Source organism: Macrosteles quadrilineatus, unplaced genomic scaffold (assembly GCF_028750875.1).
Source record: "Macrosteles quadrilineatus isolate MER2022 unplaced genomic scaffold, UCM_ALF_1.0 Scaffold_28__1_contigs__length_1566739, whole genome shotgun sequence".
Taxonomy (NCBI): Eukaryota; Metazoa; Arthropoda; class Insecta; order Hemiptera; family Cicadellidae; genus Macrosteles; species Macrosteles quadrilineatus.
In genome coordinates, this window is record NW_026542621.1 from 1,268,144 (window position 1) to 1,293,779 (window position 25,636).

The 25,636-nt window shown below is 33.5% G+C and overlaps 1 protein-coding gene across 1 annotated transcript; it reads left to right on the forward strand.

Annotated features, from left to right (window-relative positions):
• The first annotated feature begins 2,879 nt into the window (after nucleotides 1-2,879).
• Nucleotides 2,880-24,342, forward strand: LOC129005627 (serine palmitoyltransferase 1-like). The gene is made up of 10 exons (XM_054434584.1): nucleotides 2,880-3,090; nucleotides 3,686-3,787; nucleotides 7,485-7,583; nucleotides 8,827-8,989; nucleotides 10,863-10,995; nucleotides 14,047-14,176; nucleotides 16,125-16,322; nucleotides 19,620-19,731; nucleotides 21,424-21,686; nucleotides 23,981-24,342. Exons 1-10 carry the CDS (start codon nucleotides 3,043-3,045, stop codon nucleotides 24,161-24,163), a joined length of 1,431 nt encoding a protein of 476 aa, XP_054290559.1. The 5' UTR covers nucleotides 2,880-3,042; the 3' UTR covers nucleotides 24,164-24,342.
• The last annotated feature ends 1,294 nt before the right edge of the window (nucleotides 24,343-25,636 follow it).

Consider the following 25,636-nt stretch of genomic DNA (forward strand, 5'->3'; position numbering starts at 1 on the left):
ATATAGGTACTCTACAAATCTAAATTTTGTTTGGCTTGATCACAAATAATTCCTCTTATTTGGACGATTAAATTTGATATCGGTTCCTGTTCCTCTTAGATGTAAATTGATATCAAGATTCTAGATGAACTATAGTCCTCGCCACCCTAAGTTGAGGCAGCCCAAGGCCGCACGGCGTGTATCTAGTGCGGCCTTTGGCTGCCTCAACTTAGGGTGGCGAGGACTATATACATATATGTTCTCTTTTGTCACCCTCCAAATGTTACTACAGTAAATGTCAGCGGTTCCCCAGTATTTCGGTTCAGTTAGCGTCAACAGTTGACCCAAGGGATCGGTCCAGCCTGGAAATAATCGTCTTAGACCAAGCTCGGGTCAGATAATTGATGTAAGATGTGTGTGTGTGTGGGCAGCTGGGCAGCTTGATTTTCGCACCGAGCCGAACCGAGCCACGGCCACTTTTAACTCCTCCGCGGCCTGGTAGAATTGGTAACGTTGCAAGTGTTGTCTAGCGCCAGACGTCCCATAAGATAACATGGCAGACAGGCGACACTAGTTCATTAATTCGAGTGTGCCTATTATTTATAGAATAAAAATTTATGAACATAAATTTATCAAAAGATTGAAAAACAAAACACAGAGTTGAAAACCAAAACAATATTTAAATTGAAACTCAAATGTTTGTACCTACATTTAAAGTAGAGTCAGTATTTTCATAACCCAGTTGACCAATCTCTCGTATTCTTAAAAAAATACACAATTAGGGCTACCATTTAGCTGCCTCCAAACGAAAAGGCTGTTTAACACTTACTTGCGATGTTGACACGAAGGCCGCTGCATGGAATTAAACTCCTTTACCCTTTAGACCCTCCAGGCCGCGGCCTTCGAAGTGGCAACGTCACAAATAGTGTTGTAACAGCTGTTTTGTTTGGAGGCAGTTAATGATATTTGTGTTTTTTTTCAGAATACCCCTTGGTTACTGGGCTATGAGAATATTGACTCCATTTAAAATGTACAGAAATGTGTTTTCAATTTATATTGTTTTGGTTTTCAATTCTATACATTTTATTTTTATTTTTTTATAAATTTATGTTCCTAAATTTAACTTTAAATGAATGAATAATACTCGAATTAATGAGCTGGTGTCACCTGTCTGCCATGTTATCTTATGGGACGTATGATGCTAAACAACACTACATGCAACGTTGCCACCAGGCCACGGCCTGGAGTTCATTTATTTATTTATTTACCAACGGCAATACACCAATTTACAAAGATAATGTTTGACAGCTACAACAGTGAATGTTTGTGTTTTGTACTAGGTACTAACAATAATAAACAATGAAAAGAATAACAATAATAGAGAAATGAAATGAGTAACAAAATTAAATAATGAAATGATTAACAATAATTAAAATTAAATGAACAACACTAATAATGATTAGAAAAAAACAAACAACATGGTCGATAACGGCACTAATAGTAAAAAACTATAGAGCGTCACATTCCTCCGCTGCCACTCGCCTAAAAGCCTCCAAACTGGAAGCGAAAAAGTCTACCGATGAACAGATCTCGTTCCCGGAGCGCATCAGACGTTGTATGGGTGGCAGAAACGTAGATAGCTGGTCAAAGCATGGTCTAGCGCAAACAAGCGTTGATGCCTGGTGCTTTTAGAAACGTGTAAATTGATCCTCTCGAGCAGAAAAGGGCAGCTGATCTGGTTGTTAAGCAGCTTGAAGAGGAAGGCAACATCAGCAACTCTTCTTATACACTCCGAGCTTTGGAGACCATAAGCTGCAGATATTGCATCGGCTGGGACGTCCATGAAATTGAACCCAGCGCGGCAACCAAGATGTCTCACGAGCGTCTCTGGACGGATTCAAGATGATTGATTTGGCCGAAGAGGATAGGGCTAGTGAAGAGGGGAGGGGTTAGCTGACGAACTAAGGCCTTGAACAGGATCGTTGAGGAGTTTATTTATTTATTGAACACCAACGGCAAACACCATTTTACATTAAGTAGCTACAAATATGAGAATATTATAAAAATTTAATAACTAACAGAGGAGTAGAAAACAATTTTTTAAACTAATTATTACATGGCAAAACAATGGATATTGATGTTACAGAAAATATAACAATGTATAAAAAATATAACAATAACAAAATATAACAATGAATATATCAATCAATAACAAGAATACAAACAAAATAGATCACAAAATTAACATGAGAAAAATCAACAACAAAGAAACAACAACAACAACAATGCTTTTACGGGGTACCCTCAAGAATGCTGTCAGCATGTCAGTTGGCACTCAACAACCCATGTCTTGACGTCCGAGAGATCAATCCCAGCATGCGTGACGCCCTGGTACAAATATGACTTATGTGCCGTCCAAAATCAAGTTAAAGGTGGCCGTGGTTGTGCCCTTATTTTCGCGATTGCATAAAGTATCTGTAAGTTGCGCGAGCGAAAGTAGGAAATTTCGCTGCCATTGCCACGAGTTGGCCAATGGCAATAAAGCTAGGGTCCTTTTCTTATTCATTTCGGGATGTTCATGTTCATGATTGCGCAGTGACCCTGGAAGACGTTTTTGATCTGGCCGCGATAGCGGAATAGGTTAACTATTTCATTGCCTTTGCTGAAAATAGTGTATAATATAGTATAAACCTGTTATTTTTATCCTTCACCCACTTATAATTACCATGCAATTATACAAAATTGTAATCTTCCCCCTACCCTATGAGTTTCTTTGTATTTTGCGGACTTTTCCCTGAGTCTGAGAATTTTTCTCTTGCCTCCTGGTTTGGTATTGTCTTCTGCTTGATTTTTTTTAGCAAAACCATACCAATCCTTATACTTCTCCTCTCTTTTCCCCATTTTTATTTATTTTTTAGGTTAAAGGTTGGAAATGGCGATCTGCTGATGTTTATAACTAAAGAAGTTGGAACAGACTATTGAATAATAATTATTTTACATCCAAACACAAGTTCATATATTCTTGTTTTGCATAAGTAATAAGTTACAGTGTGCAAATTTGAAATGGAATGTTACGTTGAAAAATTAAGAGAATTTATAGGCCTATCTGGGGTAAGAGTAGACGTAGTCATAGGCCTACTATGTAGTCATAAAATAAACTATAAAAATACAATTTACAGCTATTGGAACCGTGTCATTGTATTCTTAGGGTAAAGGTTGACATTATTAGTTTTTGGCATCCTAAGCTAAGTTAGTTGGGTAGTCCTTTTAATATTCACGGGAGGGTCATTCCATATCAAATCAACTAGGCTCTCAACCTGACCATCTTGGATTTTGATGAAATTTTACATACTAGTAGTATTTTGAGTCCTGAATCCAAATAAGTTTTTTCAAAAAATCTATCTTTTAGTTTTTTCGATATAAATATCATTTCAAAATGGTAAAAATTGACGTTTCTTACCGTGAGCGCAAATCTAAAATATTGTCTAGGATGAGCCAATAGACCCGTGTCCTCTTGGTGCCAAAGCACTTGTAACTATATTGTAATGCCGGGTTTGGGTAACAGGACTTTCCCCAAAAAAACCAATGGTGCAGAGAATTGCCTTCCAGTATTGACACATTACGTCTAAGTTATCTGTGCTAATTTTTTAAAAAGTGTTTTGCTTTTTCATTGATAAAATTGTGAGTTGGTCAATATTTGTTCCAGGGACAAGCACATCATCTCTTTTTGGAGTTTTCACTCATAGTATGGGTACTTTGGTTAATATGCAAGAAAAGCACAACAAATGAACTAAAACTCACAGAAAATGTAAGTATTATCCGATCACAGAACTCACATCGAAGTAGATTTTTCTTTCAGGGTTTTAAAGCTGTAGTAAATTATTCATATTTGATTTACACTCAAGTAGGCCTATAGCCTACAGATATATTGTTTATTACTACGGTAGTTAATTTATTTTTCCTACAGTTACCTAACAATGTACATGTTCTCTCACTGATTTGAGAAAGCAAAGTGGCCAATTCGCTCATCACTGAGACAATGTTAACATTGTCTCACTCTAATTACATTGTCTCACTCCTGATTTGCAACGTGAAGGCACGAAATAGTGAGCGCGTAACATGCAGACAAGGTCGTATGCGCGTGAAATACGTTGGCAGTACTGGCTGTAAATCAGCTGGTCAGCTGTTGTACTATTGTTGATGGTGTTGATCATTAAATGTCATATTAAAAGTTCACTTCTGTGTAAAAATGTCACGTTTCTTTACTACTAATTTATTTGTTTTATTGTAACTGTAGGAAAAAAATAATGTGCAACTCGAGTGCAAAGTGCAATTGCCTCACTCGAGAAACCATTCCTCACTCGCCTACGGCTCGTGAGTAAGCATTTCTCTCGAGTGAGTCAATTGCTCACTTGCTTTGCTCACTTGTTGCACAAATAACTATTGATGCAGCACTATTTAATTACATCCAGGTAAATGAATGCTTGTCAGCTGATTTTTTCCTATCTTTATACGCATTTAAAGCACCAGTGACCTGTACAACAATCAATCTTAACATTGCATTTCACTTTGAGTTGTCATCAGAACACTCACATGTGTCCATTGCCATAAATCAGATATAATAATTATTGTGATGGATTCCCAATTGACCATTCCTCTTCACCATTACCTGGAATAATAATTTACTTTGCTTGTAATAAGTAGGCTACCAGTAAAGCAATTGTATTTATTGCATTTCATTGCAACAGTTTTTGTTAGGCCTACCGTATCTAAAAGTTGAATTCTGAGCATTTTGACAAGAGTATATGACTAACATGATTCATCTCTTAATATGTTTAGTCATTTTTCTCACTATCAACAAAAATAGATTATAAACATTGTAGTTACATAGGCCTAGTGTTTGTGCACTCAATGTGTGTGTCTTTGATTTTTGTTTGTGTATTTTTTCAGCAACACTATTGAGGTCTTTTAAGCAAAATGTTGTCGAAACTTAAGTAGGATAAATCTATATGTAAGTTTTATATAAATAGGAATTTGCAATCTAAACTTGCTTAAAATGTAATCATGTTTTTGCTCTTGAAAATTCTAATGAGTCAAGAGTTCATATAACAATTCTAACTAGGTCTCTAGCGCTTTTAATCAGTGTTGAGAAATATTTTTGGGCATTTAAGCATTGTAGATGACTCTAAACGATACACAATCTGGAAGTCCACATATCGGTACTGTAATAATGCAACAAATTTTAATCTGTTTGTCATCTTACACCCATGTTTGATTGACACTGACTAAGTAGAGAGAAGGAAAGATAGAACATACCACCTTGTGCGATGGTATGTTAATAGTTTTTTAAACATTCAATAAACACATGATTTTGCAAAAAAGACCTGTGAACTGTCTAGCCTTCATGGCCTTTTATCACATACAAATGGATTATTTTACAAGGGAACATTTGATTTAAGTCACTTGTTAAGAGTCCTTGGATGCTAGCGGCCATCTTGGATAATTTCAAACAGCTGCTGAAGAGTTACGTCCAAAAATATTTTTTGTAACATGATTATACCTTAAATATCTAGTATACTGTGAGATTGAAAATGTTCTTTGTAGTTTTAAATTGTTCTCCAAGGGAGTCCATGGAAGCTAACGGCCATCTTGGATTCGCCCACCAGAGCAATGTTAATTTTGTTAATTTCAAACAGCCACTGAAGAGTTATTTACCGTCCAAAAATATTTTTTCAAACACTAGAGTGATTGTAATTTAAATATTTAGTATACTGTGAAATTATAAATTGTCTTAATGTAGTCTTCTTGTAGTTCTTTAATTGTTTTCTGAGTTGGTACGTCTAGGCTCCAAGGACTAATAAGCCGAAGATGTTAAATGACTTAAAAGTTGACCTAGATTGTGTTGTTAAAGTACATTCCATTGGTCAAACAAAAAATTTACAGATAGTGTGTCATTAAAGACCACTGTGGCCATATGCTAACAATAAACTATTTGTTAAAACTATTTTGTATTAAATTCATAAAAACTCCCTTTGCTATTAAGAAGAATCATTTTACTGTATTAACTATAGAACCTTTTGGTATTAGAACTTAGACGGTACACCAATGAACGTTTAAGTATTATGAAGTTAAAGAAGTAGGACTATTAGCGAACTTAAAAAAAAGTGTAATAGCCTACTTTTGAATTTTTAAGTTTTTAAAAGTTGATTAAATATTCTGTATTAATTCTCTTGAATAGTGTACATACTTCAGTTTATAATAATAATAATGCTGATTTGGCTTGTGAGGCTTGATATTAGACAGTTTTATTTATTAGCCTATCATACATTTTTATGAATGCATTTATTATTAGTATGCAGTAAGTTTACTAACTAACTAGTTCTTAATTGGTATCTTGATTTTTTTAATGTGAAATAATCTTGGTAGGCCTAATGTGTGTATTGTTGTAGGCCTATCTAAAACTATTTCCCATAAAAATGTTATTTAGTATGGGAAATATTGATTTACTGCTTACAATTCATATTTATAAAATATTCTTATATTTGATATTCTTTTTGTATTGTAGGTCCTATTCAGCTCAATTCTCTTGATAGCCACTTAAAATGTGTAATGTATTGTGAATCAAACGTCACAAACCTCAAGTACCATTTTTTCATGTCCTTTATACATAAAGTTTAATGAATTTAGCGAATTACGCATGACTTGTTTAACCAAAGAAAAGTAACAAATACAAAGGGGTGGTGGCAGTATCACATACTTGTTGGTTGTGCCTCATTTTTGGTTATAATTTAGCCACAGTGGATTTAAAAATCACCCAAATGACTCAAGGGATGAAGGAGTCATGGAAGACAAAATAGTGAGGTGAAAAGGAGAGTGTTGCAACCACATGGTGATCCGAGAACCATCTTGTTAACAAAAATCCAGTTGTTTCTCATTTGAATGTTCCCTCTACTTAAACTACTGTGTAATAGTACAAATTCAATTATTTTATGGATCCATTGAAATCTCAAGACTTGTACCGTGTTAAACCATTGACTTGTAGACACACTCTATGTAGACCAGTTGTAGCCAAATATACAATAGTTGAATGAGCCTCTTACAGATTGCGCTCCTGTCTACTTTTGATTTTCTCCTTTAATTTTTGGTACCATGAAATGTTATGTGATATAAAAGATGCTTTAGTTTACACTATGTAATTCTTTCACTTTATCTTGGTTTCCAACAGAAATCAGTAATTGGCTTCACAACACTACTAGATCCATTACATTGTAAATCTTACTACAGCTTTAACAAGGGAACAGAATGCCTACATCTATCAATAGACAAAGAGCAAACGTAGATTTCCTGTCCTCAATAAATATCCAGTTACTACACGCTGAAATGTTCTTATTCAGATTAAGGAATCGGGTGACAGGGATCGACTTGTAAGATATTTTTTGTTCTTTACTGTAATTGGCTTTGTCCCAAGTTAAAACTGAGTATGTTAATTTGAGCTGTTGTTGCAGGAAAAAGAAGCCTTGATCAGAGATTACGAGCCAGAACCTTTAGTCACTGAAGTGTCCCCATCTCACTTTGCCCTAAAGCCAAGAGTCGTACGAGGGAAGGTATGACATTAAAGTAATGTAATTTCTTCACAAGTGTCTCTCTATAGTTATTCAATTCAAATTTAAATAATTAATAGGAATGCATTTTCACAGTATATTTTATATAGTATCCTAAGCAAATTTTACTTGAATTTGAGGTTTGGGGCTCAATTTTTTTGGATTTTTATTGAAAAATTTGAGTTTCTGGATTTGACCATCACTAATGTTGACTATGTAACAATAATAACCAAAACCAACCAAGATCAACACACAAGAATTAACTGACAAGGGAGAGTGTTAAGATTCCCGGTTGTCTCTTCAAAAAATGATTTTGCTCAGTTAACGGTTTATTATTCTATTTTTCTCTGCACAATCATACTGCCCTTCAGATAATAGCGCTCATGTTTTTCAAAGATTGTTTTATCATTGCAATCACAGAAATTAACAATATAGGCTACTGCTAATGTTGAGACAGAGCTATTTGGAATGCTATTTCGACAAAGCTAATGTTGTGTACTTGGCTAAAGTACAGCTAGTGCTGGACACCCTGTTTCCTTAAAAAAATTTTGTGGCTTCCTAGATACACCCTTTTTTTATAAATTTTCTTTTCATGGCTTGCTGGACACCCTGTATCTTTATATTTTATCTTCTTGGCTTTCTAAACACCATTTTTCTTTAAATTTCATTTACATGACTTGCTGGACACCCTGTTTCTTTAAATTTTATTTTCTTGGCTTGCTAGACACCCTTCTTTCTTAAATTTTATTTAGGCCTACATGGCTTGCTGGACAGCCTGTTTCTGGAACATACAAAGGTCATCTTTTGGTTAGGTTGTGGATTTCAACGGTTTAAGTGTGGCTTACTTTTCTATTGCAAAATAATAGCACATTTAACCTAATCTTGTGAATTCCTCGATGTATTAAATTTGTTGTTCAGTCCATTGAAATGCGTTATGTCAACAAGTGACTGTCCTTGGTCTTGATTTAGTTAGACTATTGAGGAAATGTTGACGAAACACCCAAAGGGACATTTTGGATTTGCAAAATAATGTTTCTCTACTACGATAATTGAAACTTATCGTATCAATAAAAGTTTAGGCCTACAAGTAATTAAGGAATCATTCTCATAACACAACTGACAGAGTTGTCAAGTTTATTAATCAATCATTCAACTGAATTCCAGATGCACAATAAAACAAAATTCTTATACAAGAAGGCCCATTCTTACACATGCTTATTTATTTGATTTGTAATCATGTTTTTAGGCTGGCAAATACATAAACATTGATGGAATAGAATGCTTGAATTTTGCAACCCACAACTATCTTGGATTCATCGGAGATGATAGTGTTGAAAAAGATGCGATGAAGACGATAGAAAAATATGGGGTCGGCTCGTGTGGACCTCGAGGATTCTATGGAACAACTGGCAAGTACTTGGAGACTAAAGATTAAAATTTAACTCTAGAATTACTTAGAAGACGTTGGCAGCCTCTTTTGACCTTGCATTTGCCTATCCACATAGGCCCTGGGCCTGTGCGTATATATCCAGCAAAGCAAGTGGTGAGCCATTACAGTTCAAGGTAATCTGTAATAGATAAAGCTAGTGGTACGTACAGCACACTCTTGACCATATGGGCCCCGGTTATCCGAGCCCTTAGGGTTATCTGAGGTTGTTTTAGGCCTAGTCCTAAATATATTTTTATATTATTGGTTGGAAAACAATAGTTATGTTTTCGTGTATATTTCTGATTGAATTTAAGTAATAATAATAGCAATTCAAATCAAACTTTTTTGTCACAAAACGTTTATACATAGCATAGCTACAAAACAGGTGACATGGTCAAATAATAATAAATACCCTACATAGTTAGCCATCTTACATTCTATGGTTAAAAATAAAATAGAAATAAAAATACTGACTTTGATTTAAAAATAGGCTACATCAAATACTCATTATTATGGTAGGCCTAACAGTTTTTTTTTTCTACAAAACATTTTGATAAATTCTTTTTAAATGACATAGTAGGCCTATTTATTGGCTATATTTTTTAAAACTAGTGGGAACTTATTGTACAGCTTTTTCCCATGTATGTTGGTGTTTTTCAATGAGACACAGACGATGGATCGGTAATTGAACATTATTTTTAAACCTTGTGTTATATCTGTAGTCAAAATTATCATTTAATAAATTTTCAGAATACCTCAGCAAGATTTATATTTGCTCTGTGGAAACACGACCATTTATGCATTTGAAAAAAAACTGGTGGTCTTTTGCCCTCAGCAGCCGTATGCAGGATTCAAACCTTCACTCTAGTTCTAGTTCATTGGGTACTGGTCAAAAAGGAACCAGGTTATTTGCTGGAAAAACTGGTCTCCTACGATCGGGTGTTTCAGTGCAATCCTGACGGACAAGCAGCCTCACTTCCCGAGAGTGAGGGTAAAAGTAGGCAGGAGAGGGTTTTCTCACTTTGGACCTCCCCTGTGATTTTAAGTTCCCGGGTGTCCCAGCTTTTAGAAGAAAAAAAATGTATAAACAGCTCTAAATGAATGACCTCTAATTTTGTAAATACTGGGTGTCCCAGAAAGGAATGCACTTTTATTTTGGGGAAAGTTGAATGTCCAAGAGAGATAAGATAAGGAGCTTATCAAGGCTTTGTAGCCATGATCGTGGAAAACCATTTGCCATGGATCGCATTACCAGTGAGCAGCGTGCTTTCTGTGTACGCGACTATACCAAACGCTTTCGTATGTGACAGTTTGACAACACTTCTGCGCTCAATACAGATTTCATGATCTCAAGCAAACGCCATGAGTGAACTTAATTAAATGCTGGATGCGTAAATTTGAAGCTACAAGTTCAACTATGAACCCTCGTCCCATCGGTTGCCATAGAGAAGTCCGTTCTGAACAAAATATCGAGTGTGTTCGAGATGCTGTGGAGGATAATCCACATCGATCAGTAAGAAAACACGCTGCTCCTTTAAATATACCCCGAACCAGTATTTCACTGCATTTTGAAACAAGATTTGAAGTTCCATACGTACAAAATTCAGTTAGTCTCAGCTGCAGATGACATGACGAGTCGGCATCTGTAAGCCAGTCAGCTGATTAATCTCAGGGCGAAATCTAATCCGTAGTCAGTAAAACTCTGACAAACTATCATGCTGTAACACTAGTAGATTCAGGGTATGAATATGTGACCTCGTCCATTACTTACTTGTCTCAGTTTGCCTATAGGCTACAGTTTAATTTTGTTTGTAACAATTATAATCTATTGTCAACCAGTCCTTGCTTTCCAGAAGTTCACTTGGCATTAGAGAAACAGTTGGCAGAATTCATGGGAGCTGAGGATGCTGTGGTCTATTCCTATGCGTTTTCAACCATTTCAAGTGCTATACCAGCCTACGCAAAAAAGGGGGACATGATTTTCGTGTAAGTTTTATAATCTCCCAATATTGGAAAATCAACCTATATTATATTTGTTCTTTTCTCTGAAAGTATACAACTCAAGAATAATCCCAGCTTTCAATATCTTTGTTGATAGTAAACTAACTTATTTACAATTATAAAAAAAAAACTTGCCAATGTACTTTTATTTGTACTGTGATTGATAAATTTAACTTTGATATATTAAATTATTTATTATTCGTATGTTTATTTGTATTCTTAGGGTATGCCCGTACTAATCTGATGAAGTTGTCTTTTCAAGGATAGAATTGAATTACTCTACATCATGACATGTAAAGCATTTCTCATTAAAGAACTATGACAAGTAAACTTATTGTATGACATTGTGGATCTTTAAATACACAAACTCGGTTTGAGCTCGAGTTCCGATTCTCGCTGAAACCTCCGCAATACTGCCATAGCTCTTTGAGAACTTGTAGCATTTTTGCCCAAAGAAATGTTTGCTCAGCTTAAACCCTGTATCATTCTCTATCCAAAAATGAGATATCACAGTCATATTACTTTTGAACATTGAGTAAATCAAATTGAAAACATAAGAACAAACAATCTCTGTTGTTTTCTGAGTTGACTCTGTAATGAATAGTATTTTGAAATAAGCTGCTTTGGATTACAAAAAAGAACTTTATTTCATATAACATATAAACATATACATTTTGAAAGCCAATGGGATGGAGCCCTGGATGTGAATATTGTTCTAACCCATGAAAGTTATAACCAGTGGGTGCGAACTTTCATTTGATATACCCAACTTCTATAGAAAGGAAAATTAAATTGAACTACATAACACACAATAATGTAGCCTAAAGTTTGATACATTTCTAATCATAACTTATAACTTTCTCTGTATCACATTAGATTGAAAAAAAAAACAATTAGGAAGCAACTTTTGTTTATGGCATTGTAAAAGGAAATCCTTTGTAGGAGTAAAGAAAATACTTTTAAATAATCCATTAAATAAAATATTTTCTGAAAATCAAAAGTCTTTTTTGGCCTAATTGTTCTTAAAATAAGTCCTCAGGTATACAACGAAAAAGTTAGTATACCACCACCACCAAAATTTAGTTTGTTTTACGGGTACCACTTTTTCAATGTCAATACCGGTACCGGTTCCTACAAAATCAATTCTCGGTTCCGGTACCATCGGTACCTCATTTTAAATTGGGCTACTTAATTGTTTTATTTTAAAAGCAGAATATCCCTAATTCAACTTTTAAAACTGATTATTTTTCATTAGTGTAAGTTCGTTATATTAAGGGATTAAGAAAATAAAGCTTAGGACTATTTGTGCAAAAACACTTTAACAGCCAAACTCATTCAAATCAAAACAATATATACCATTCCAGAAGTGTTAAATATATAGCCTATATGTTGAAATGATTCACTGCTAAACCAATAAATTTAACATAGGCTACTAACACTAATATAACCTTGGAAAGAAAAGTGGCTCTGGAAATTTGTTAGCCTAAACTAAGTTAACTGCATAGGTTCTAGCTAAATATGTAGAAGGAAGTAATTTTGTACCTATAGTGTACCTAGCCTGCATTAAGCTAATTTTAGGCTCCATTATTAAGGGAAATTTAGAATAAAGGTATTTATGGAAAGGATGTTTTGAACAAAACTTTTTAGAAAATAGGTCTATATACTCATTTGAGGTTATAACTTAGTTTAAGGTGCAGGTTTGTTGAAAAAAAAGATTTTAATCAAGGCTTAGTTAGTTGACTGTGATGGTTTTTTGTAGGCCTACCTGTACCGGTATTGTGGGATTTTAGGTATTTCATTAGGTTAAAAGTCCTTTTAGACCCCCACCTCTGGAGATAAGCCTATTAAATAATATGATGCATTTAACAAATCTGTTGTTTGCTTCATCAATTTTTAAATACTTCCAAACTTGGGAAGCAATTATCGAGAATTTATCACAAATTAGTCGATAACAACAACAACTTATGGTAGCCCTACTTCTACATTCCTGTAATAAACTGGTCCACTTCCACTTATTATTTACAGACAAAACAAGTTTAATTATTTACATCAACATAAATTATTTAAGAAATCTGATGAAAACAAAGGCCCATTCTTCAATTTCAAAGAAACTTGACAGACGACAGACGACCTAAACTACATTTAAACTTTCTCTCAATAACAAATAAAAGTATGAATTCAGCCACTAACTGGACTGGACTGAGTCAAACAGTTAGAGTGAACTCGACTAAGTTTGTGGTACGAGTCGTACATTCAGCGCTATTTATGTTGCTTCTGTATTTCCATAGTTTGTACAAAACAAAGTAAAATATAGAACTGTATGAATTAAATGAAATAACCCTGTAACTTGTAACTATTATTAATGTTATTATCAATCAACCTCAGATAAGGAAAGGATGGTATTAAGGTAGTGTATTAAATAATTTTGGTCAAAATAAACAATTTAATTGATCAATTCTTTATTAAGCTTGCCTTCTGACTTATGCTTGAAGATGGTGGAGCAGTTATTGCAGTCTATGTTTGCACCACTCTATCAGCTGACAAATGTGACGACAACATAACCAACTAACACTGAAATAATCATACTATAGCCTACTATTGATAATATTTCATGATAAATATGCCCTTTCAAATAGTCTTAGGGGAAAAATAATCATCATGGTTGACAATTTGAATGTTGTAAATGAGTAAATAAAAATATAACAAAATAACTTGGTACCGAAGGTATCAGGTACAGACATTTCACCATCGATTCTCGGTCCCGGTACTTTTCCCAAGAACGGGTTAGACCGACATTTGACGTTAAGTACCGACCCATCATTAAAAATAAGTTACAAATATGTTTTGATTTGTTGGATTCAACATCTAAGTAAAGAATTTTATAAATAGTCTATAAAATGAATGTTTACCTAAGTATACCAAATTTTTATAATTTAAATTAAAAGTTTACACATTATTTTATTTCAAATTATCATCAACTCACATAAGTGTTGACCTTTGTATTATAATACATTATATCTAAATGTTTTCTTTCAGCGATGAGAGGGCTAATTTTGCAATACAGAAAGGTTTGGATGCCTCAAGAAGTGTAATCAAGGTCTTCAAGCATAATGACATAAAAGATCTTGAACGATTGCTAGAAGAAACTAAAAAAGCAGATCTCAAGGTATTTTTCTCTATTATTTTTTGGAAAAGTCACTTGAAATGTTGTACTCCTCTTCAAGCTGTAAATTGTTTGTTACCGTAACTTTTTCTCTTATACTATTAGTTTCCCTATAAGTGTTCGGATTCCTTCTTTGCTAGAGAATTTTCCACAGAGGTAATAAGCTATTTCCATTGGTCTCATTGTAAGACCTGGACCTAAGACCAATTTACTTTTCCGCTTTGTTGTCCCCAGAGACCAAAAACACCATCTGTTCAAATGCATATATACAGTAGACTCCCTCTTATCCGGACACCTTTTAACCGGATATCGGTTTAACCGGACATCGGTTTAACCGGACATCGGTTTAACCGGACTACACTTGGCGGAAATGACTTCTCTTCAACCGGACAATTTTTATCAGCACATTGGTTTAACCGGACCAGATCGGCAAGAAGTGGGCGGTACTGAAACGACTGTTCTCGTGGGAAAGATTGGAGACCAGTGATCCCGTGTTTAAATACAATGCTCTCCTAAATTTAAGTCAAAAATCACAGTAAACGCCACGTTTTAACGAGTTTTTGGGGACGTCGGTTTAACCGGAAAACCCGTTATCCGGACTGGCCTCGGTCCCGAGGAGCCCGGATAAGAGGGAGCCTACTGTATATTTATGAGGGATGTGTTGTTTCTCAATACCACCGATACTTGGACTTAGATATCGGTATCGAGAATCAATCAAAATATGGTAGTTATTTAATGTCTTTAGATGGGTTTAAAAATAAATTGGCTAGTTGGGCTGTATCATTGCTGCACACACTTTTTCTTTACTTAAAAATATAAAATTACCTCAAAATTACTTAATGGAAGGACAAAAAGACAGGGTTTGGTGTAGAATAATCAATCCATTCAGAAAATATGGTAAAACTATAAAAAATTCTATCAGTATTGAGAATCGAGAATAGATTTTTCAGGTATCAATAGAGGGAATCGATGAATTTTTTTAGTATCAACTCTATACAGGGTGAACAACTTAACTGTGCCACCATTGGTATCTCAGAAACTATTAGATTTAGAGAGAACATTAAATGGGGAACTTCAACTAGGTTTTAATGACATTAAAAAATATGAATTCCAATGTTTCAAAAATGGCCGCCATTTTCCAATATGGTGGCTAACTTTCTTATGGAACACCCTTGTGTTTTAGATTTCAGATGCAGTTTTAAGACTTTTTTACTCTGCATTTTCTCTCTAAACCTACTCGTTTAGGAGCTACAGCGTGTTAAACTTTGAAAAATTTGCTTGCCGTGTGGTTATAATCATTATGTCATTAGCTTTTTTCAAAGTTTAACACGCTGTAGTGTAACACAGTTAAGTTGTTCACCCTGAATAAACTACTCTATATAAATTTAAACTAGCTATTACAATCTAAACAATCAGAGTTTAAATATACAATCAACAATTAATCGTTTTAACGCCAACCAACTAGTGAAGGTTTAAACCAGAAAGTTCAAATTTGAAACTTAAAAAATCAAATTCTGAAACTCAAAACATTTTACTGGCCTGGTTAGGGTTTAAAAAAATACAGGTAATAATAAAATGTTTATAATGCAATCAAAACTGAATTAAATTTTACTCCTACTCAGACATAATAACCTGAATAACATGGTTATTGGTTAGTGCACTTTAAACCTAAAATCATCCTTTTTTATAAACTTAACAAACACTGAAATGAATTAAACTCCTGACACTGGAATAGGAATATTAACAATATTCGATTTAATAAATATTTAGTTTTTAATCTTGAAACTTGTCAATTGAATCTCAAAACCAAAACTGTTCCTTAGTTTGGTAGTTTTGAGATTTAAAACTCGGTTTTGACACATCACTACAATCAACCATACTACTCACTTTTCACAGTACCTATATCAATATACCAGATAGCTTAAAATTATCCTGCTTTTTTATTTTGCAGAATCCAAAGAAAGCACAAAGGTCAAGGCGATTTCTTGTCGTAGAAGGTATCTGTGCAAACACAGGTGAGATTTGTCCTCTGCCTCAACTAGTTGAACTCCGAAGAAAATACAAGCTGAGACTGTTCTTGGATGAAAGTATATCATTCGGTGTTCTTGGCAAGACTGGAAGAGGAGTCACTGAGCATTTTGGGATCCCAGTAAGTTAATACATTTTTGTATCAATATAATACAGTTTGTAAAATATTGTTACTCCTTCCTTCATGAAGTGGTAAAATGTCAGCGCATCTTATGCATGGAGAGAAATTAATAAATATGATTCTATACTAGGCTAGGTAGGCCTATACCAAAATCAAACTCTTGTTTAGTAAAATATTTCCTCTTATGAGAAAATAAAAGTATTACTTAGTACTTATTTGGGTATAGTTTATAGGTAAGTAGTTTAAGTGATCCTTCGTTAGCTAGCACTTTTTACTTTAAAAACCCCCAAAACAATACCAAGACAGGGATGAAAGCTATGTACCGAGTAAAACGGGGTAACTTGAGACATTTTTCAACCTAAAAGAAACCCCTACCAAATAATTGTATAGGGAAATCTGCAAAAACTAGAATAAAACATTAGTTACCCTGGTTACTATGGTTTCTACATTTAATAATTGGTGTAAATATATAAATTTTATTTATTTATTTATTTTTATTAGTGTCTCAAGTTACCCATATAAATGGGGTAACTTGAGACACGGATGTTAAAACAACAGTTGTCTCAAATTAGATAATGCAATGGTTACTTGAGACATAATAAAATATCTAGGAAAACAAAGGAATACACATATTAACTTACAAACTTAAAAAAAATGTATTTAAAAAAGAGGAAACAATTTTTTTTTCACAATGTCAGACATAACTTAGTAAATTTCGTTCAATTCTGGCACAGAAAAAAAAACCCTCTTATTGAGCATTTTAGGGGGGTTAATACCACCAACAATATCTTCCCAACGATAGTCAAGTTCATCCTTTTTTCCGGCCATTTCCAGTTATCCTTGAGAGTCCGCTTCATAGCACTGACTGTAGCACCTTCTTCGTCAAATCAGTTGTCTCAAGTTACCCCACCAAGGACAGAACAGGGTGTTTTATTTTTTTTATAAATTTTAGGTTGGCAATAGCTTAGTGAAAAGATTATTATTGACAACTCAGCTTTTGAGTCCAGCACAATTTGCAGATAACATTAAGAGTATTTTGATCAGAAAGGCCTATTATAAAGTTGACGATTTTCTAAATGACTCTCAAATGTTATAAGCATGTCCTGTTACTTCCATAATATTTTATAGGGTAAAAAGTTCCTTCTCCATGTTAATCTTGTTGATTTTTAAATGTTACATATTTTATATATATATCGTTTTTGTTGTGAAATTTTAATGAAGACCTTGTTATTGACTAAAATTACATGTTTTGTACATTTTTTATTATTGACTAAAATTACATGTTTTGTACATTTTTTAGCGAATTTCCCTATAGGGAAGTAGCTATTACCGTAGGTCTCATGGTAAGACTTAGGCCCGGGACCGATTTACTTTTTCATTTTAATGTCCCCAGAGGCCAAAAACACCATTCGTTCAAATTTTTATATATGTATATATTTATAGGTATATATATATATAGATTTATATATATATATATGTGTCCGTGAACACGATAACTTGAGTAATTTTTATCCGATTTTGATGAAATTTGGTTTGAAGGTGTAAGGCGGGATAAACTTGAATGAGTTCGCGATCCAGCATGATCGGACCATGGGAACAGGGTTTTATGGGGGGTTTTATGGGGTAAAAATTGGTTTTTCTCACTTTTTACCCTCAAAACACAAAATTTCCCAATTTTTCTCTAAACCTTCTTAAAGAGCTTAAAAAAACAAACAATTCAGTATATCAAAGTGTTTTTGTACGGTTATTGGTTACGGAGAAAACTAAAAAAATGGGAAATTTAAAATTCCCATGTTATTCTTATGGAGAATATTGTAAAATGTTGTAGTTTGCTTGTTTATGGATATATTTTGATCAAACTTGGCAAATTTATTTACTTTATAGTAAGCTATCAGTATTTTACTAAAAAACACACTACTTTATTAGTTTCCTTGTAGCAGCAAACCTAGGTACTCGTTAAACCTAATAATGTTATTTAAATAGATCAATTGAAAATCAATTCGGCCAAATGGAAATTCGCTTGGACGGCAGGTTTGCTGCGGCGGGGGTATTATGTTTTATCTATAATTAAATTCTATAAATCTTGTTATTTAGTTTTAAGCTTGACGTTATCTTTTTTATTAAACCTTTTGACTAGTCTATTTAAAGAGTTCCTCAAATGTTAAAAAACTATTTTATTTATTATTAATAAATACATTGTAAAAAAGGACATTATATAATATTAGGCTATAAGAAGAATGACGAAGCACCTGTGCATTTATCTAAAACCTCTGTACGTTTATGTGCTAATAAACATGATTTGATGATTTGATTTTGATTTGAGGTTAGGTAAGTAATAACAATCATTGAATTCCTAATAATAGACTTGATGCTACAAGGTAAGTTATACAGCCTATAATTTTTGAACATCTGTAACTCAAAGTAAATAAATAAATAAAGTATGTTACCTTGAATATCACAATATGTCTTAATATACAGTAGTTAAGGGATCAACTTCCAAGACGTGATCACACTAAGGAAACTCCCAATAACTCATCAGGTATGCCAACAAAAAAATGTAAAAAAAAAACATCTGCAAATTGTCTTAAGTTACCACACTGTCTCAAGTTACCCCGTTTTACGGTACTAATTTATTTATTTATTTACTTAATTTATATTTTTTATATCTAAAACGTTGTTCTTTTCCCAAAAAATGTCATTTCATGTTTTACTACATAGCTCCTATTCAAGGCTTTTATTCGGTCTCTCGTTGAAACCACTGACTTTTTTCTATTTTGAAGTCACAAACAACTTAACAAATTATTACCAAATTAAAAATATCACTATTGCAACTGAGTCCTCTAAGCTACAGTTCTCCGTTTGCAACAGTGCTAAGAAGTTAAAGGGGTAGTACAAACAGGTAGCTAAGGGGTATTTAAGTATGATGAGTTGACAAACTTTGTGGGGTATGCAATGCGCTAAAATAATCTGAAAGTTTAGTCAAGTGCAGATGGAAGGGCCTAGCTTAAGGAGGCTAGGAAGAAATGTGGTACCTGTGGCCACAGTAGTAAGTAAGTAAACAGGTGCCTAAAGCCTGGCCAGAGTACAGGCAGGAGCAGCAACAGGATTTGTCTCGACGTACCTGCTACGCCTTACAATCAGTCATACAAAACAGAAACAGCAAGTTCTTGGTATTATTGGATAACCAAACAGGGTAATCAAGATTCCACTGTACTTAAACATGAATAAAAAAATTACATCAGATCCTAGGATGACTTCCTTTTAGATTTAAAATTTGAATATGTTTTCTTTCCACAGAGGACTGAGGTGGATCTTGTAATGGCCAGTCTGGAGAACTCGTTAGCTTCTATCGGTGGCTTCTGTGTTGGAACTTTTTTCATCGTGGACCATCAGAGACTCTCCGGACTAGGTAAGACTATAGACATATCACAAATGAACTGTTTACTGCTTTAGAGGCCTCTCCCACCAGACCAACACCGACAACCAGGATTTGATTCCTTGATAAACAGTGCTGTATCTTTACACCTTAACAATTCTAGTGAAGCAACTGCACAAGATGTCCATAACTTAAAATTAAAATATCACTAAAAACAGTTTATAACAACTGCGATGTGAATTGCCAGTGATTTTAGGCTGACGTAGGCTACTGGTACATCAGCCATGAAATTAGAAAATTTTATAAAAAAATGGACCATTTATATAATGTACATTTATATTTATATGTATATATATAATATTTAAATTTGTTCTCAAAATATTATATTCCTTGAATGATTTGATAATTACGTAATACAGGCAGGTATGTACCTACTTTTTGATAAGTATAAAAATAGTGTAAACATATCCTATAATATATATATAAAATGCATTATTATATAATATACATTATCATTTTATTATTATTTCCAGCTATAAAATACTATAAAAGAACATAAAAAAATTGTCTAATTTTTATTTCAGGCAGATATATGCACCTATCTGTTTGAGAAGTATAAAAAATAGTGTAAACATATATCCTAAATACATATAAATATGTATATTAAATACATAATTATGTATGCATATATATTTATTATTTTTTCAGCTATAAAATACTATAAAACATCATAAAAAAATTTAGTCAAAAATATATTTTTCCTTTTTATCGTTTCAGGGATAGGCCTACTGGTATTTTTGGTAAATAAATAAGACGATGCAATTGGGTTCTTTAAATAACTTACTCTTTTAAAATTATAAGTTACCAAATTCGTAGTCTTTACTACCAATCATCCGTTATCCAACTTTCTGTGTTCTTTTTTCAACTACCAATTATTGAGAAGGGGACACCATAATTTAAGTTCTCCGACCTTCCCTATGTTCAATTGAGTACCATGAGATCTTGAGCTACATTCAAGTGGTATGACTGTATAGTGTACACCATGGTAGGTTACTTACGTAATATTTATGTGATTGACCTGTAATTATTTTATTTTTTATTTTAAGTTTTTTCTATTTTATCTGACCTTGCCATGTCAGGTATAGGTAAATTGGGACTAAAAACACCCCCACTGCAGCAAACCTGCTGACTAAGCGAATTTCCATTTGCCCAATTGCTTTTCTACTGAAATATTGCCTTAAACATGTTAGATTGCCTCATTAATATAACATTAGTTTTAATGAGTATTTACGTTTGCTGCTATAAGGAATTTCATAAAGTATGTTTTTTATTTAAATGTTAGTAGCTTGCTGCTAAATAAATAAATTTGCCAAATTTGATCAAAATATATTCGTAAACAAGTAAACTACAATAGTTTACTTATACTCCATTAAATTAATATAAATATAAAAAATTTATAGTTTTTTTTATTTTCATTAGACGTACAACGGCGCTTCAATGTAGATATTTTTTTTGTTCTCTACAAAATGGTTTGGAAAGAATCTGCAAAATTTTAATTTGATCATCAAAAATGGGAAAACCTAATTTTTACCCCATAAAACCCAGTTTTCACAGTATGATCATGCTGATTATAGCATATTCCCTATAATGGGAGATTCACTAAAATTAATAAACTAAATGTAACTTATGTAGGAGTATAAAAAGTGAAACATAATGTTCTTGTAGGTTACTGTTTCTCTGCATCATTGCCTCCTCTTCATGTGATTGCTGCGATGGAGGGTCTCAGACGACTGGACCAACAACCGGATATCCTAGAAAAACTCAACCGGTTGTGTGGAGTGATGCACGATGCCCTCAACAGTTCCTCCATCATCAATAACCACTTTACTGTCTGTGGTGACTGTGACAGTCCAGTCCACTTGTTGCTACTCAAACCCGATGTTTGCTGCTCCAACCCCCAATCAGTAATCGGTGACATCATAGAATTGGTTAGTATCATTAAAGGTACAGTACCTTTAACCTTTAGATAATGTTTAGATAATGAGTCAAATCGTCAAGTAAGTGTGGTGTTTTTGGTGTCAGTATTCAGAGAAATAGGATTCATAGAAAATTCTTTTATCAGTAGTTATGCCTCAGTTTTGATTTAATTATAGAATGGTTGATGTGAACAAATTAACACACTTGAAGCAGAGTGGGGAAGGTGGTTTAGAGTTAGGAGGGGACAAAGGAGAAGCAAATCTTACCAGCAGTTCCAGGGTTGAAAATCTCATGCTTGAATACCTCTAGTTATAACAAAATTTTATTTTTGATATTAGTTTCTAAGATCTTCATTTACTTTTGATTTTCATGATGGCATTGTGATGCCGAAACAGCAGTGTCAACTTTTGAGCTGATTAATAAAGGTAAAGGCTACTTTTTAGGTAAGTTACAGCTGAGGGGCTTAAAAAAATTTGTTTGAATTTTTAGAAGTGTTTTGAATTTGGATTGACCGGTAAGAGCTTTTTTTCTTTACTACAAAAATACATCTTTACCCCAAAATTACTTTATGTAGGGGGGCATACAGATAGGAGTTTGGTGGATTATAACCAATCCCATTCAGAAAATTTGTTAAAATAAAAATACTCTTATCAGTATGTATGTGATTCACAACAAAATTTATGTTAAGTACTATACAGTCTGTCATTTAGTAAAAACGTACATCAACTTTCCTTATAGCTGTCAATTTTATTTACTATATCAAGTAAAATGTGTAAACAGTCTTCTGTTTGAAGACGTTGCCAATTTAATCAACAAAATTAATTGACATATACAAATCAGTAACTTGAGAGAGACTTGTAGAATCTTTATGTGAGAATAGAAGCTAATCTGACTAAATATGAAACTCTTTCCTGGGTGGGAAAGAGTCCAATCTGGCACAAAAACACAACACTTAATACACAACAAAATTATATTTTGCTACAACTAACAGCATTTTCAACTAAAGAAGATATGAGTAGAAGACAAATTTACAACGTTTGCATATACTAAAAGCTAGAAAATATACTTACAGTATATTTAGGACTTAATAAAAAAAAATCTATCTGAATATGAATTAATTGAAAGGTTAATCGACATATATACAGCACATATTTATAGCAATGTGTGTTATTCAAAGTGTTTACTGGTTTTTTTTCTTGTTAAAATTACAAAACTAATAAAACTATATCTTTACGCACCGTATTAATTTTAACAAAGTAACTTTATGATAAATTGTATTGTTGATCCTAATCCTAAAATAGGTCACTTTCTAACTAATCCATCCAATGTCTGGTCTGGTAATGTAATATGAGAGTTAATTTCTTTGAAAAATGTATGAATTATTCAATTATTTATGACTAGATTATCACTGAGTTATCGGCTGTAAAAGTGAATCAAGCCAATAGTCCTGAGAACATTTTGTTGTATCCATCGAGTGGCTGCCGGTACAACACGAATGTGGGGGTTCGCTTGGGAAGTTAAATGATTAAAATCAACCGAGCTTCTAGTAAAACACAATATATTGACTCAAACTACAATTCAGAAATTCACACAAAATATTACAAGTCCCAAAATACAAAATAGTTCTAAGTCTCAAAATACGACTAAACAGTTGATAGCTGCACTGACGGGCTCTCTGAGAACACCCTCCAGTAGCAGGTCCTAACCGAGAAGTGCCGGCTCTGCTCCAGAGTCCAGCTTAAATACGGATCTCTAAGTGGGGGACGCAGCCCTCCTTCTAGAACCTTCTAGCAATATCAATAAATGTCTAATAAAATAGTTTGAGAACTGTCCATTAACAAAGTTAAGTATCATCTAGGAAGTGTCAAAGTGTAGGGTTAGGCTTTAACATATAGCTTCATAAAATAGATAGGGTTGACAGAGTTAAGGATCAACTAAACAGATAAGTGCTCTCCTTATCTCAAGGAAACAGAGGGCTGAGACCTAAGTTATACAATTTGACATATTTATGTGGGTCTCTATTGATAATTATCACAAGCATTCTAGAAACCCCTACCCTTATTGATGAACAACAGTCTCCACTTGGAGTTCCAGAGATACTAAGTAATTCACATAAAGATCAAAACTGATTACAGACTGTCACTAAACTAAGACACTACAACAATTTTAAGTTTTTGAATCAAGTCAATATTAGTTCTTGTCCAAAATTTGATACAGGCACTAAGAAAACTAAAGTAATGTTTTCTATAAACTCAAACCAAATTGTCAGTTATGCAATAGTATCCATTAGTTATGTTTTTTACAGTGCCTGCAAGAACGAATAGCTGTGAGTAGGGCTTCTTTTCTAGCCAATGATTCCTCAAAGACGCCAGCCTGCATACGGGTCACCACTTCCCTGTTCCTCTCGGACGATGACATCGCTGTTTTCATCCGCACCTTGGAGTCAGCATGTCGTCACAAATTTTTAGAAACTTATTCTGCTTCATAATGGCACCAGTTGTATAAGTTATAACCATTGTTATTGTTGCACTGTAATTTGTATCTTGTGTGTTGTCAAGACAGGCTTTTTGTACCAATCTACAACTTATTAAGTATGTTTTATTATATGCAACTTCTTTGTGTCTTTGATGAGAAGATTGCTTTACACTAATAGGCATCCTTAAAGAAACTGTATCAAATATTTATTTTTGTGGAATAAATTTGAAAATCAATCTTTTATTTGTTCATTTTTTCCTCTTGTATTCTTTTCCAAATTCTTAAAACTTGTTATTATCGTTGGTGACGTTAAAAGAGCTTCAATCGACTTGGACAGTTTTTATGATTTAAAATAAATGCTTATTAATCTTACCATTAAAATTTCCAACCATAGTTGTAAATAATTAAATAAAGATTTGTTAGTGAAGATAGCAGACATACCTGAATAGTAAAGAATCGAAACTAGTACAAGAAAGGTAAAACTTTACACTAAAAAAGTAAAACATTTCCTGTCCCTTACATTTTATTTGGTTAAACGGGTGTTTAAATGACTGAAATAACAAAAAACAAATTGTAAACAAAACACGACATCTGCAGTGCACCAGACAGAACTAACGATAACATTGGCTTCAGCTATTCCTCGAGGAAGGGAAATCTACTAAAGTGTATGTTTTATCTATGGTTCTCCTCAACATCTCAGTAAATTCTATAATGGCTTAATATCTACTTAAATGTTATAAAATTAATGGCAAATGCAAATAGTTTCAACTAGTAAATTGTAGTTTTTCAGGCTGTCTAACCACTAAATATTGCCATTCTAAGAGAAGTGTTTTCATAACAAGTTTAACTCAAATAAAATACTCATTAAATGTCTACCTCTTAAAGCTTCACTTTGAACTAAAGAATTACAAGTTAAGTTGTCTGAAATACACCACGTGTTGACACTCTTGGTAAATATAATACGCGGCACAGTGGTATTTATTTATCTTAAGCTTTTAAATTGCAAAAAATTTAGTAATATATTTCACCAATAGGGCGAGAAGTGACTTTGGACCCGAGCTCAAGTTTCACGGAAAATGAGCGAAGGTTGAAAATATATTTTTGCCTGTGAGATGAACTATATTTTTCGCCATATTGCACAATAAGTAAACAAACACAGTTGCGAAACGAAAATAAAAATAAATTTTATGTTCAGATAACCAATCAAAACGACTCCCAACTTGTTTAAATTTTTAATAATGCAAACAAGCAGCGGTTTAGTTAGTGATTTGATAATTTTGTCTATTAAGATTGTGTTAGTGTACATTATTTTTCCAGTAGGAGATGGAACCAGTTATTAGCAACCTCAACTCCCCTCCATCGGATGATAGACCCAATTTTATATAATTTCCTTTTTCCGTATGGTAAAAAGAGTCTTTAATATGAACATAGCAGATGAACAAGAAACAAACATTTCGCAAAATCTGTTGGGTGACCTGTTGGAAAT